The sequence below is a fragment of the Cyrtonyx montezumae genome, unplaced genomic scaffold (genome assembly GCF_038088225.1).
Source record: "Cyrtonyx montezumae isolate F1298 unplaced genomic scaffold, pur_monq_1.0 scaffold_17, whole genome shotgun sequence".
Lineage (NCBI taxonomy): Eukaryota > Metazoa > Chordata > Aves > Galliformes > Odontophoridae > Cyrtonyx > Cyrtonyx montezumae.
The window spans coordinates 23,681,643-23,694,699 of NW_027071903.1; the positions used below are offsets into that span (position 1 = coordinate 23,681,643).

Here is a 13,057-nt window from a genome sequence, read left to right on the forward strand (position 1 = left end):
TCTTTAGAGCTTCAGTTTAGTGAAATAAGGACGTTTCATTTATTCTCCTGAGAAATACCTATATTTGAGGGAGAATTTATGCTAAATAAATTGGAAATTGGTCATGTCCAAAGGCAGCTGTGACAGAAGTCACTAACAGTAAGGTGAGGAAAGTATGGGTAGATAAAGAATACATTTAGTCAAGCAGTTTCCCATTATTTACATTTAAAGTTCACTAGAAATAATGTCATATTTTGCTAGATGTACTGCATGTTTATTTTTTAAATTATGGTATAAGGGACAGCAAAGCTGTGAGAAAAAAAAAAAAAAAGAATCTAAAAGGGAATGCCCTCAGAGAGACATGGAGGTTACTGTAACTAATACTTGAGGGTGAGGGCTTATGGGCATGCGAAAAAAATGAACTTCTGGTCACCCTACGGTTGAGTGATCTTCGCATGAGTGGAAAAATGAGAGAAAGTGAACAGCACGTCACGGTGCTGTGCTCCAAGGCAGGGCTGTGCCCGCTCACTGCCCTGTTAAGGGCTCGTCCCGCCATGTGGGGATGCCCCATAGGAAGCGCAGGCAGTGCAGTGCTCTGGAACTGCTTTTGCAGTTGGTTCTGAGTGAACTGCTGTGAAAAACCAGGGCACACCGCAAACCCGCCCTCAGAACAGCGCCCAGTTCAGAGCCCCACCAGCTGCATGCTGTACAGCTCGTTCTCAGGCGCTTGTGTTTCACACTGACCTTGGCTACAGCTTTAAGTCAGACGCCTGATCCCCACTTCTGGGGCCACACTGACGGCCCACAACGCCAGGGCAAGCCCAGCCGCCAGCCACGGCCTTCCGAGCCGGGCGCGGCTGAGGGGGCGCGAGGCGAGGCGAGGCGCGTGTCCGGGTGTGAGGCCTGGGTGTGACGCCCGGCACATGGCACGCGGCACATGGCGCCCGGCCCCGCCCCGCGCGGCCCCGTCCCGGCCCCGCCCCGCGGCGGCGGGAGAACGAGCTGCTCCGTGGGGCTGCCCCGCGCTACCCGGCAGGCGCCGCGCGAACACCCATCCCCTCCCCGCGCGCCCGCCCTCCTTTCCCCGGCGGCGGCCGAGGTGGGGCGCCGCTGTTCGGCGATGTGAGGCGGCTTCGCCAGCGCGGCTGCTCCCATCCCCCCTTCCCCCTTCCGCCGGCCCGGCAGACAGGAGCAGGGCGGCGCGCCGCGGCTCCTCCGGACGCGGAGCACGGTAAGGCGGTCCGTCTGCCGCCTCGGGCTCTTCCGACTCGCCGCCCTCGGGCCGCGGGGAGCCTCGCGGCGCGGCGGGCGGGCAGGCCGCGGGGGGATTGTCGCCTGTGAGACCGACGCCATCTTAGGTCGGAACGCGGCCTTGCGGCCTCCGGAGCGGGGCCCGGGGATGCGAGGGCGGGAGACCTCGCTGGAAACCGGGGCTCTTTGCCCGGGGGTATCCCCAGGCTGTCCTCTGTCGCGCGGGGCCGTGGCCGCCGGCTTTGTGCAGCGGGCCCGGCCCGGGCCTCCTCCTGCCCGCTGTGGCGCGCGGGCCTCGCCCGGAGCCCGACGTGCAGCCCTCGGCCGAACCCCCGCGAGCTGCTGCGCTGCCGGCGGACGAGCGGCACTCAGCCCGCGCCCGGAGCGACGCAGTGCGGGCGGAGCGGCTCCGGGCCGCCCTCGGGCCCCTGCTGCCTCCCGCCGCCTCGCACCCATCGTGGTGCGGGGTGTGAACTCCTGACTTGTTTGCGGAGGCATTGCCCTTCCCTAGGCGGAGCTTACAGCATCTCAGGGCTGGGAGTGTAGCGCTGGTTGGGTTTGTTTGGCTTTTTTTTTTTTCCCCTTGAGGGAATTTAGTTTATGCTTTTAACTTTTTAAAACTTCTAGATTCAGATTTAATTTCGTTGCAGTTTTTCCGATGCAGAAGCAAGTGCAGCGTTGAAGAAAAATACCGTTATTTTCATTCCTCATGAAGCTGCAGATCAGGTGCTCTCTTTGCACCTAACATGGTGCCAAGCTTGTGTGAACTTATGTGAGAAGTTACCTGAGAAATAATATGTAGGTGCTTATAAATTGGCACGTGTTGTAAATAAAATAATGATCTTGTTAATTTCAAGTGTGGCTATTAAACCAGACAGTAATAAAAATGAAAGGTGAATAGTTCCATGGTAAGCAGTATGGAGAGATAACAAACAAGACTCACCTGGAAGCTTTCTAACTAATCAAAGGTACTCTTACTCTTCAAGCACACCACCAATTCCACATTGGTCATCTAGTTTCAGGTACTCTTAAAACAATCCAAGGAAATACTGACTATTGGATCTTTGATCCTTTGACCGTAAGGGTGGAACAAGCATCTGAAGAAACGTAGACTTTCAGTAATTTTAAATCTTGTTGCAGTGATATTTGCCATGATTTTCTACAGTACTGATTTCTGTGCATCTTTAATGTACACTTTAACAGATTGCTTTCTGGTGTTGCCCATGGTCTTATGTTTCTTTCAGGTTAGAATGAAGGTTTCAGTACTTATATATATATAGGATCTCACTCAAGTTTTGGACCTCTTAGATCCATAGATTACTTTTGAGGAGATGGGATGTACGAATATATTTTTGTGCTCATAGAAAAAACAAACAAGAAGAAGAGTGCAGTGGAGACTGTATGCCCACTGAAAAATATTGGTGGAGAGGATGGAAGGATTTGCTGTTATTGTTGGCTTTGAGAACAACTAGAAGAATTCTCGTTAGGCTCGTGTTCTGCATTTGTAAAGTTAAAGCTGAAAACTTTGAAGCAGACTGTGCTCTGAAAACTGATGTAAATGTTTCTGTTGGCAGTGAAGAATATTTGAGCAGATCCTGCACACCACCTGTAGTCAAACCTGTTCCTCCTTACTGCATTGTGATTCCTTAGGCCACCGATTTTTTTTGAGCTTTTGGTCACACCAGTACAGTTACCTATGGGTCAGGCTGTTGTTCATGTGCACAGGCTTGTGTCCTAGTGCCATGGAAAGCTGTACTAGTACAGCTGAAGGAGCAGTACAGGAACAGGTAGGAGCTTGTTAGGCTAACTGCGTTGCCAGGGAAAATGTCAGTGAAAGCATGGCTTCCATTCATGGTGTTGGAATGAATGATAAGGAAAGATCCAAAATAATTTGATACGTGCTTTTAAAAAACCTTGCTTCTTTTTGAGTTGCCTTTTGAGAGTACTTTGTGGTGTATTGATTCATAAAATGGAATGGCTAATAAGAGGTGACACCAGTCAATATAACCTAAACGTCCAGGCTTACGTTATCAAACTTAGATTAAAACAAAATTCAGCCACATTATAGTTTGACTGAGGATATCCCATGCTAATGTGTTTTTTTTTACTTATTCTGTTTTCATATAAATTATTTGCTCTATCACATTCCCTGAGTATGCTTTATATCTGTTTTTTTTTTCCTCCTAAGGACAAATAAAACTACTGTTCTTTATATATTCTTCATATGTGTGTTCAGTTACGTGAGCACAGGCTCTTAGAATGGTCTTTGATTTTTGCCTTGAACTCTGACAAACATCATCTCTCAGTAAGTAAAGCAGAAGCATTCTATAGAGGAAGAGTTGGGTTTGGCTCTCTTTTAAAGCCTGGTGCGTGGCCTCTCTTGTTTCTGTAACGTGGAAATTGGCTTCACACTCTTCCTCTTTTCCTGTGACAAGAACCTGAGCTTGTGTCCTGTTATTTTTCCTAGCACCTTGTTTAACTTCACCACCTTAATCTGTTGAAGGAGAGAAGAACATTATCCCCAAAACATGGCATGCAACAGCAGGCCCATTCTTCACACTTCATTGCAAGTAGGGGCAGTATTTTGACTGTTCTGTGATGTGCTATCACAGACATACTGTCAGTCCATCACCAAATCTTGCAGTGTATTACTCCTGTCCTGAAGTTGTCTCATCTTATTAGGTATTAGACATTTTCTTACCATATATGTGTCGAATACTTTGGTTTCAGTTGGTGTTGAAAGATAATGAGGAGGTATTCTTAACTTGGTGTTTTTGTATTTTCAAAAAAGAAACTTGTATCAATATTTAATGTATACTTTGCTCTTGAAATACTTAGGGAAAAGTGAAGATCCTGGGAAGATACAAGGGAAGCTCTTGAATAAACACCCATAACATGTTACAGGATTAATTATTCAGCTTAAGAAGTATCAGTATCTGAAGAGGTTAGGAGGGACCTCTGGAGATATCTAGTCCACCCCCCCTACCAAAGCAGGCTCCCTACAGTAGGCTGCACAGGAAAGCATCTGAGTGGGTGCTGAGCCTCTCCAGAGGAGACTCCACAACCTCTCTAGACAGTTTGTTCCAGTAGTCACACCCCCGAGAAGTTTTCTCATGTTTGTATGGAGCTTACTGTGTCCCAGTTTGTGCCCATTACCCCTTGTCCTGTTGCTGGCACCACTGAAAAGATCTTGGCACCATCCCTTGAGCTCTCTCAGCCTTTCCTTGTAAGGGAGGTGCTTCAGGCCCCTCATCTTCTGCCTGGCGCAGCACTCCAAATGTGGCCTCACGAGAGCAGAGTAAGGGGAGGAATAGTATCCCTTGATCTTCTGTCCATGCTCTTTGAACGCTTCCTGGGATATCATTGCTCGTCTGGGCCATAAGGACACGCTGCTGGCTCATGGTCAATCCATTGGCCATCAGAATGGTTCCATCTCCATAGAGTTCATTTCCAGCAAGTCAGCCCCAAAGCTGTAGTGTGCGATTCTTCTTCCCAGGTGTAGAACTCACTGAATGGCAGATAGCCTTCTGCTGTGTCAGCTACTCCTCCCACCTTTGTACAGACAGAAAGCTTGCTGAGGGTGCATTTCAGCCAGGTCATTGATGAATGTGTTGAGTAAGACTCACTACCAGTTCCTGGGGAGCACTGTGCAGGCCTTGCTTTGGGCTTCCAGCTGGACTCTGGTGCTGATCACCACCCTCTGGGGTCAGCCATTCAGCCAGTTCTTAGTGCATTTCACTGGACAGTACGCTCATCTATACCACGCTTCTGGAGCGTGTTTACAAGGATGTTGTGGGAGAGGGTGTCAAAAACTTTGCTAAGGCCTTTATAGAACCATTAAATAACTCCTAGCACCTTTCTTAAGTTCTTGTTTGCATTGTTCCAATGTCTTCAGTTATGTTAATGCTACTCTTTTACTACTAATAAAAAGAGGTTAACTCTCAGAGTATAGTCCTGACTAAACTCTGAAAAGTGGTAGGGAAGAGTTGTTCCAATAAAAGACTAGCTATCTCCAGTATTGGTTGTGGTCTTCATAAAATAAGTTTGAGTTCTTTCCTACAGTTTTTGTTAAATTAGTCCAATGAGAAGTTGAAATTCATTTCTTAACAAAACTGCTTGTTACTGTGAAAAGATTTCTTTCAACAGTAGCTGGAGCTACTGTTGGGAAGATGAAGCAAAATTGTACTACTTTCTCCTGATTTACCAAAAGAAAATTGAAACACAAAATTCTAGGAAGCTCCAAGTCTTAAAGAGTGAACGCTGTTTACTGGGAATTCTGATCCCACTTATTGTAGAGGCAGTCCTTTGGTTTTATGACATGAATAGCAGTGTAGTATCTTATTTCCTGTACTGTTCAGAAGTGCTTTCAAGACGATGTAACAAGGGAAGCCCTGGTAAAAATCTTAGTTTTTGCAAATGTGGTGGGTTTTGAGTTTTTATGTTCTGCACAATGTGTCTTTTGGCTTAATATTTTTAAAAATATGTAATAGAAAACAGCTCTACTTAGGCTTTAAGTTATTCAGTTTTCCATATATATTACGTGTTTCTTCATGATAGAGGGTGTTCGTATGCCTTATGAATAAGTACCTGTAATAGAGGTGTTTTGAAAGATACCTTTCGCTGTAGTTTTAGAAGTTTGCTCTTACTGTTACTTATATACGTTATACAAAAACAGTTTAAACAATATGGTAAGTATCTAGGGACTTTTCTGAAGTTCATTATCAAAGATGAGGATCCAGAATAATCAGAAATTAGATGTACTGTTGATCTTTGAAGATGACCTAGATCAGATCAGGTTGAACCTGTGTGAAACATGGTGAGGAGGAGGCCATTCTGTGGGGATTGTTGGCAAGTACTGTTATATTTGTTACTGAACATCTGTCTCATTAAGTACTTAATGTTTTGTTGAATATTGTTTTAAAATTAATTTATTTGCTGTCTAGTCTCAAGATGGCAGAATTGTTCATGGAATGCGAGGAAGAGGAGCTAGAACCGTGGCAAAAGAGAATGAAAGAAGTGGAGGAGGATGATGATGATGATGAGCCGATCTTCATTGGAGAAATCTCAAGCTCAAAGCCAGCTAGTACGTGTAAGCTAATATTTTCCATAATTTAACAGATACTCAGTGGTGTAAAACTTCAAACTTGCTTTGCAAATACAGAATTTGTGGTGTTGAGATTTAAGAAATTCTGCATCTTAGAGCTGTACTTTAGTTTCTTTTCCTATATTGAAAATAGGAAATTTTAGTGAATTTTGCCCTGAAGTATGGGTTATATGCAGCTGTCTGTACCAGTAAGTTTAAACCTCTGAAGCAGAATCAAAAACATTTGAAGATTTTAGCATTGATGGTATAGTTAAAAGTCTAATACAGACAATGCTGAAAGCATGCAATTGATATTTAGGTAAATACTTCGCCTCTCCCTATTAAAGTAAAGGCATGAATTCTAGTCTTCATGCAGCAGTTTCTCTTATTTTTCTCTGCTGCTCATCTTGTGCATTTAAAGTCAGTTTGAATGTGTGAACATCATTCTGGTAACTCTCAAAGTGTGCATTAATAAAGGCGCTATCTGGAAAATCATATAATGTGAAAATAATACAATTCTCTCTGCTAATTGCTAATTTCTGCTAATAAATTCATTCATTCCCTATAAATCAAGAGATTTTTTCTTCAAGTTCTGTTATTTTCTCCGATTGCATGTAGTACAGGGAATGAGTTTAGATGATTGTGGTGACAGCAGATGTGTAAGAATTCAGTGTTTGTCCTGTGCTTGGTCTTTGGCAGGTAAGTGAAAGAGAATACTTATTTTTGCTACTTAAATTGATTTTAGGAATAAACATTTTTGATCCTGTGCATGGCTTGTAGTTGGTTGTTAAGAAGTTTTGTCTAAGCATTTTCTGGTTATCAGACAGACAGGACTGCTTGGATTAGTGCTGTCTGGTTTTGTCTCATCTCTACTGTGCTTTTGTTTGAGATGCTCATAATTTATATAGTTTATGGTAAAGAATCTCAAGGCAAAATGTTAAACTGGGCTCTTTGCCTCACTCTGCTGTGTGGACTCTGGAGCTATTACTAGCTGTTCTGTCATTTTGTATCTTATTACCTTCATCTTGCATCTGAGCTCTAATTTACTTTGATTCTCACTCGCTGGGGGTTATCTTTAGTACTTTTTGCACTAGCTTAAAATGTTTGAAAATAATATTTTAAGTATTAAATAAGTTGATGTTAGAGCTCACCTAAAAGTAGTTGTTAAGGGTTAATGGTTTTGAATATTTGAAAAATAGTCTAGATCCTCTTGAAAATTTTGAAGAATATTTGAACTTTAGTCTAAGAAGATTTCTGCAGTTACAAGCTTCCAGAAGGACAATATATATATATACCCTTTACTGTTATTTTAGGAGGTCTAAAACCTCTGGATTACTGTTGGTTCTTAGCATTAGATCATGGAATTGGACAACTGTTAAAGTGCTAGACATACATTAGAGCAGCAAATGTGCCAAGTTTCATTGCATCATTTAAGTCTAAATAGTTTTTCAAGCCGCAAAGGATAGAAATATGTATTGCAGGTGAGAACTGTAATTTTCATGCAATTCAGTAACTTCAAGAATTTTGGTAAAAGATAGGCTTGCAATGTATACATCTTATTCTAGAGTTGCCCATGCTCAGTCCTGACACAAGTAAAATCAGTTACGGTATAACTTCTTACTTTCTCTTTTCCTCCCTTTTCCCAATTTTTCTCTTTGTAACCTCCTACTTCATTATCAAAAACAGCTATGGAAGAGTGACCTCAATTCTTTGGCTTGTAAGTAGTACTGCCTGGCAGTAGTCAGGCTTCAGTTTGCAGAATCTTTGTTAGTAATAGGCAAGCCACAGCGAACTCAGCTTTCCTTACCACTGCTGTTTAGTTTTTACACAAGAAAACTCCTGTCTGATCAAATGGCAAATGGGGAATTGCATATTATTCCTAATTTTTCGGAAAGGTATGTTTTCTGCAGTGTATGGCCAGCTTTTTAACCTTCGACTGACAGTACAGTTATTAACTGTTACACAGACTGATGTGGGAAATTGAAAGGAAATAGTTAAAGACTCCAGCTTTGATGAGCTGACACAATATTATGTATGGTCAAGTGCCTCCTCCTGCCTTGGAGGATTTGTTGAGGGGATGAAAAGTAATTTACACTTTGTTTCTTTTAGTGTTTCTTACAACTGTTCACTTTTTCTACAGCTACTGTGCTTGCTTACTTTTTCATAATTTTATAAACTCATCATTTTGTTGCTACTTTAAGGTGCTGTTCTTTTGTTACTGTTTGATGCTCTTATCTTAACAGGACAAATAAGTGCTTAGGCGGGGAAGAGAAGTAGCAAGTCAAGTCTCTGATAAATCAGTTGTCGTGTAAATTTATAAATGCAAAGCGCTGATTTTCTGAATTGTTCTTTTTTAAAACAATAAATTCTGCCTCTGTATTTTTAGGATATGATTTTTCAGTACATCAGGCTGCATGAAGCAGAAAATGTTTTGTGAACCATAACTTGCAGGGTTTTACAGTAGCTGTTTTTTTTTAATTTTTTGGGTTTTTTTTTTTTGTTGTTTTGCATTTTTTTGTTAGGGTTAACAAAGGTTTTTGTTTTGTTTGACATTGGAATTTAAATGTATGGTATGGATTTGTTAACTGACACGAAAATATACAATTTCAGGTGAATCCCAAATTAAGCTAATCTTTGCTCATAAATAATGATGTAAGTAAGAATAGTATAATTTTTGCAGAAGAAAATTTACCATAACTTACAGGTGAAAACCTGCTTGAATCTCTTGGTTGCAACTGCTTTCTCATTAGTATTATCTACGTAAGGGTAACAGATTGAGAACTGTGATCTGAGCTCTGCTGCTATTAGATTTATCAGTCTGAGTACTATATGAACTTACCCATGAAAGCCGCCTTAAGGTGGTTAGGCACAATTTGTAGATGTTCTAAGATCTGTTGCTTGAGATTCTGATGTAATTTGACTCTGGTTTGAAAGGATACTTTTGATCTTGTTGATTTGGAACTTTAATATATGCATGTTTTCGCATGTCGGAGCAAGAAACTTGGCAGCAACGTAGAATGAACTGAGAGTCTCATGGTAGAGGAATATTTTGATTTGAACAATACTATTCTAACATTCTAGAATTAACATAAAATTCATGTGAAGGTGTAGCTAGCTGAGGATTATTGGTTAGGGAATAAGCATCAAATCTAAGAAATTCAACTTGTTTCCAGCAAATTAGACTACTAGTAATAGACTGCTATATAGGATGTGTTAGAACTCCAGTATGACTCCTTTGCCTTCTCTTTTTGATTTCCTTTGGCACTGGAAACTGGAGTTTGGAAATTGTTTAGAGAAAATGGTTCCTTTTCTCTGAAGCAGTTGTAGTATTTGGGGACCTTCTTACTATGCATGCTACAAAGATAAATGAATAAATGCATTCCTTACAATTGGAAGAGATAAGTGTTAAAGAAATATTCTTTGTTTGCACTCTTACTTACATGTTTATCTATCTCCAAGGAAATAAAACTGAGATTCTTAGGTAAACTAGTCAGCTTAAGAGAAGTAGGATAGAACTTATCTTAATTTGTACAAATGATGTTTTGTTTTGCCAGGTTTTTATTTTAGAAATAATATTACAAGTCAAATCCTAATTGGCTTAATTAGTGGGTATGAATGCTGCTTTTAATTTGTGAAGATATAAAGCTGTTAATTTAACTGCAATTAAGTTAAATGTAACTTTTGACAGATATATTGAACAGAGTCAACTTCAGATCATCACGAAGGCAGATACAGAATGGTGCACCCAGTAGAGGTACTATATTGTCCTAATATGGTCATTGAAAAAACAAACGTACGCAAAACCACAACACTTAGTGTGACATCTGACCACAGAACTTATATAGTGTTAACTCCAGAATCCTTTGCAACAGGTACAGTTACTTCATTCAAGTCGGACAGCCACCATTATGCAACACCTGCCTCCAGTCCCAGTGCCATTCCTGCTTCATCAGTGTTTCAGTCTGTATCCAGATCTGCAGCTAGCTCTGTAGCAGTTCAGCCGTTGTCTAGACCAGTGAATGTTTCAGGAACTTCGCAGACACTGCAGAGACAAGTTGCTGGATGCTTATCAGCACAGCAGATGACCCAGTCAAGTTCTGGAATATCACAGCCTGCTAGCAGACCTGTACCCATTCCTGTCACGACACAGCCAGTATCAAGAAATATCACGGTTCCTGTAGTGGCTCAACCTGTATCCAGGCCAGTGCCTACTGTAACAACACAGCCTGTCATACTCGATCAGGTAAGTTTTTGTTCCCTTAAACATTCAAATACTCAGATGTGATAGTGAATAAATTGAGGAACATACTGACTCACTTATTAAATAATTTGATTGCCAGTCATACGTTTAATTTTGAAATTGGATGCAGCTCTATCATAAAGTTTTTCTTAATGCGTTATTGCCATTACTGAAAATATTTCAATTTCCAAATTCTGTTAGTGTGAATATCATACTGAGATGTGAGCAGTACTGATAAATTTTGGGAAGTGTTTTTCACTGACTTTACCCTCTAACTTTGGTTACTTTTAAAGAGGACTAACTTTCATGTTTCTTTCATGTTTCTTCAAGTAGCAGTTAGTGAGTGGTTAGGGAAGTTGTTCAGGTTTAATAGTTTTTAATGTTGCAGCTGAGAAATGCAGACTGTTTCATTTTTTGATTTATGGGTCTTGCTAAAGGGCAAACTTGTTAAACTGAAGGGTAAAAGGATACCTGTACTTGCAGATGCTCAAATGCATCAAGATGCTGAGAAACATGAACCTACTTTTGCATTAGCTGTGCTTTGAAAGGCATGTTGACTGTATTATAATTTTGAAAAGGCCATTTGAAATTATTCTATGTTAAAGGAAATTACAAACTGTAGTGATACCATAAATTCGAGTGCCATTCACAGTCAGCATGTTAGAGATAAGGATTTTCATTAAAGTTTGATCTTGTGTAGAATTTGACCAGTATCATTTTTTGAGAAGCTTCTGTTGCCGGCAAGTTTGTTCTCCTGAGTTCTGATTTCAGATCTTTTGAAATACAAGTATCTATTACACAGGAGTAAAAGAGTAAAGGATAAATGTTGAAGGAAGAAAGCACTACAGTTTTCTTAGAAAAACACTTTGAGTACAATTTGAAACATCATCAGACCTTTGTACAAAAGCAATTACCATTAGCAATTCATGTAGTTGGAGTTGTGTTTCATAGAATGTTCTTTCCTGGGTCTTATGGTTGTTTTTTTTTTTTTTTTTGGAGATACAGTTATGAATAAATTAACACCCACTGATAAGAATTGCATATGTCTTAAAATGTCAAAAGAAGCTATTTTGGTGACATTGTAATTAACTTGATTTACAGATGAGTACTTAGGAGTACTTACTTGTAAGCAGTCGTATGTTTTTTAAAAGTAAACCCTTTGAAGCCTGAAATTAAAAAATGCTAAACCTCAATTTCTTTTTCTTCTTGAAAATATCAGGATTATATCATGGATTCTGCACCAGATGCCCCAGATAATACATCTGGTATACTGTTTGGTGTGAGACAGAACTCGGGAGTTGCACAGTACCAGCCTGAGCCAACTGTGAATGTAACAGGTGGGTATAACTGATGTAGTTGATAAGAGAAAGAAACAGTGTAATGGCATTTAACTGTGCTGTACATCTTTATGTTATAATTTTAAATAAAGGTTTTTAGAATGTAGAACTTAAGAACTTTTATTTCCCCATATATGTAACACTGTGACTATATAATGCTTAATGAAATAAACTTCAGAGCCTTGTGTTGTCAGACTTTGCTTTGTATTGCATTAGACTGAATTATCAACTGATATATTCTTGTAATGGTCATTTAGATTAAAAAAAATACTGCCAGATCCACTCTAATTCTTTTGACAGATAAAAGCTCATTTTCTTTATATCAAACCCTCTTTGGCTAACATGAATAGGAATGGCTGTTAGCAACTGAGGGGCTGTGGAACAGTGCCAGAAGAACTTCCTGAGTCTGCTGAGTGGATTCCCAGTGATGATTATCTTGGTTTCTTGGCTGCTATGTATAGCATTTTCAGTAAATGGGATCAAAAGGATCCTGTGTAGAAAGGGGAAAGAAAAGAAATATCATTTGACAGCAATTTTTTTTTTTGTTTCAGCTTGCTAAGCTGTATTTCAGCAGGGACTATTTTACCTTTTTAAACCAAACTACTTTTTTGTCATGACAGATGGAAACAGATAGTGTCTTCAATCTTAAACATGCTGTAACTTGAATTTTCCCCTTTTTTGGGGGGAAGCATTGCACTTTTCTAATAACTGATTATAATCCTGTCATTTAGTCTGTAAGTTATAGATGAAAATATTCTGATTAGTCTTTAAAGTGATGGGTTAGGTAAAATGGATGGCCTATCAGTCCTAATAAAAGTAACATAAACCAAGTTTTAGATTGTTAGTCTCTTCTGCTTGATACAATGATTTTTTTTGTTGAGGAATTCACTGCAGCTACTGATCAGCGAAGGCAGTATATTTCTTAGCATGTGTTCAACTAATCTGTGATCTGATTCTCATCTTAGTGGAACAAACAGCTTTTTCTCAAGTAAGCAAGAGGTTTATTTATTGCAAATGGTTTAGTATTCAACTCCAGTTCTTCAAAACAGAGGTATTAGTATAGCTAAAATTTTCTAATTTAGGAAACTTGCGTATTTAATAATTACGTATATTAGGCTCTTATCCAGAAATTTGAAGTACTTCAAGGCATCAAGGACTGAAATTCAT

At 40.2% G+C, this 13,057-nt stretch overlaps 1 protein-coding gene across 6 annotated transcripts in view; it reads left to right on the forward strand.

Moving 5' to 3' along the window:
- Positions 1–1,069: 1,069 nt before the first annotated feature.
- Positions 1,070–13,057, forward strand: part of ZNF280D (zinc finger protein 280D) — a 40,431-nt gene continuing 28,443 nt past the window's right edge. For 3 of the 6 annotated variants that reach the window (XR_010622026.1, XR_010622027.1, XM_065733747.1), the window contains exons 1-5: positions 1,149–1,210; positions 6,174–6,319; positions 10,002–10,067; positions 10,186–10,556; positions 11,773–11,890. Coding sequence is in view for 4 of the 6 variants with exons in the window: in XM_065733747.1 (XP_065589819.1) it covers positions 6,181–6,319; positions 10,002–10,067; positions 10,186–10,556; positions 11,773–11,890 (694 nt within the window). In the remaining 2 variants the exon portion in view is untranslated. Of the gene's footprint in view, positions 1,211–6,173; positions 6,320–6,924; positions 7,013–10,001; positions 10,068–10,185; positions 10,557–11,772; positions 11,891–13,057 lie in introns of those variants that run through there. The other 3 variants (XM_065733746.1, XM_065733744.1, XM_065733745.1) reach the window with 3 other exon arrangements.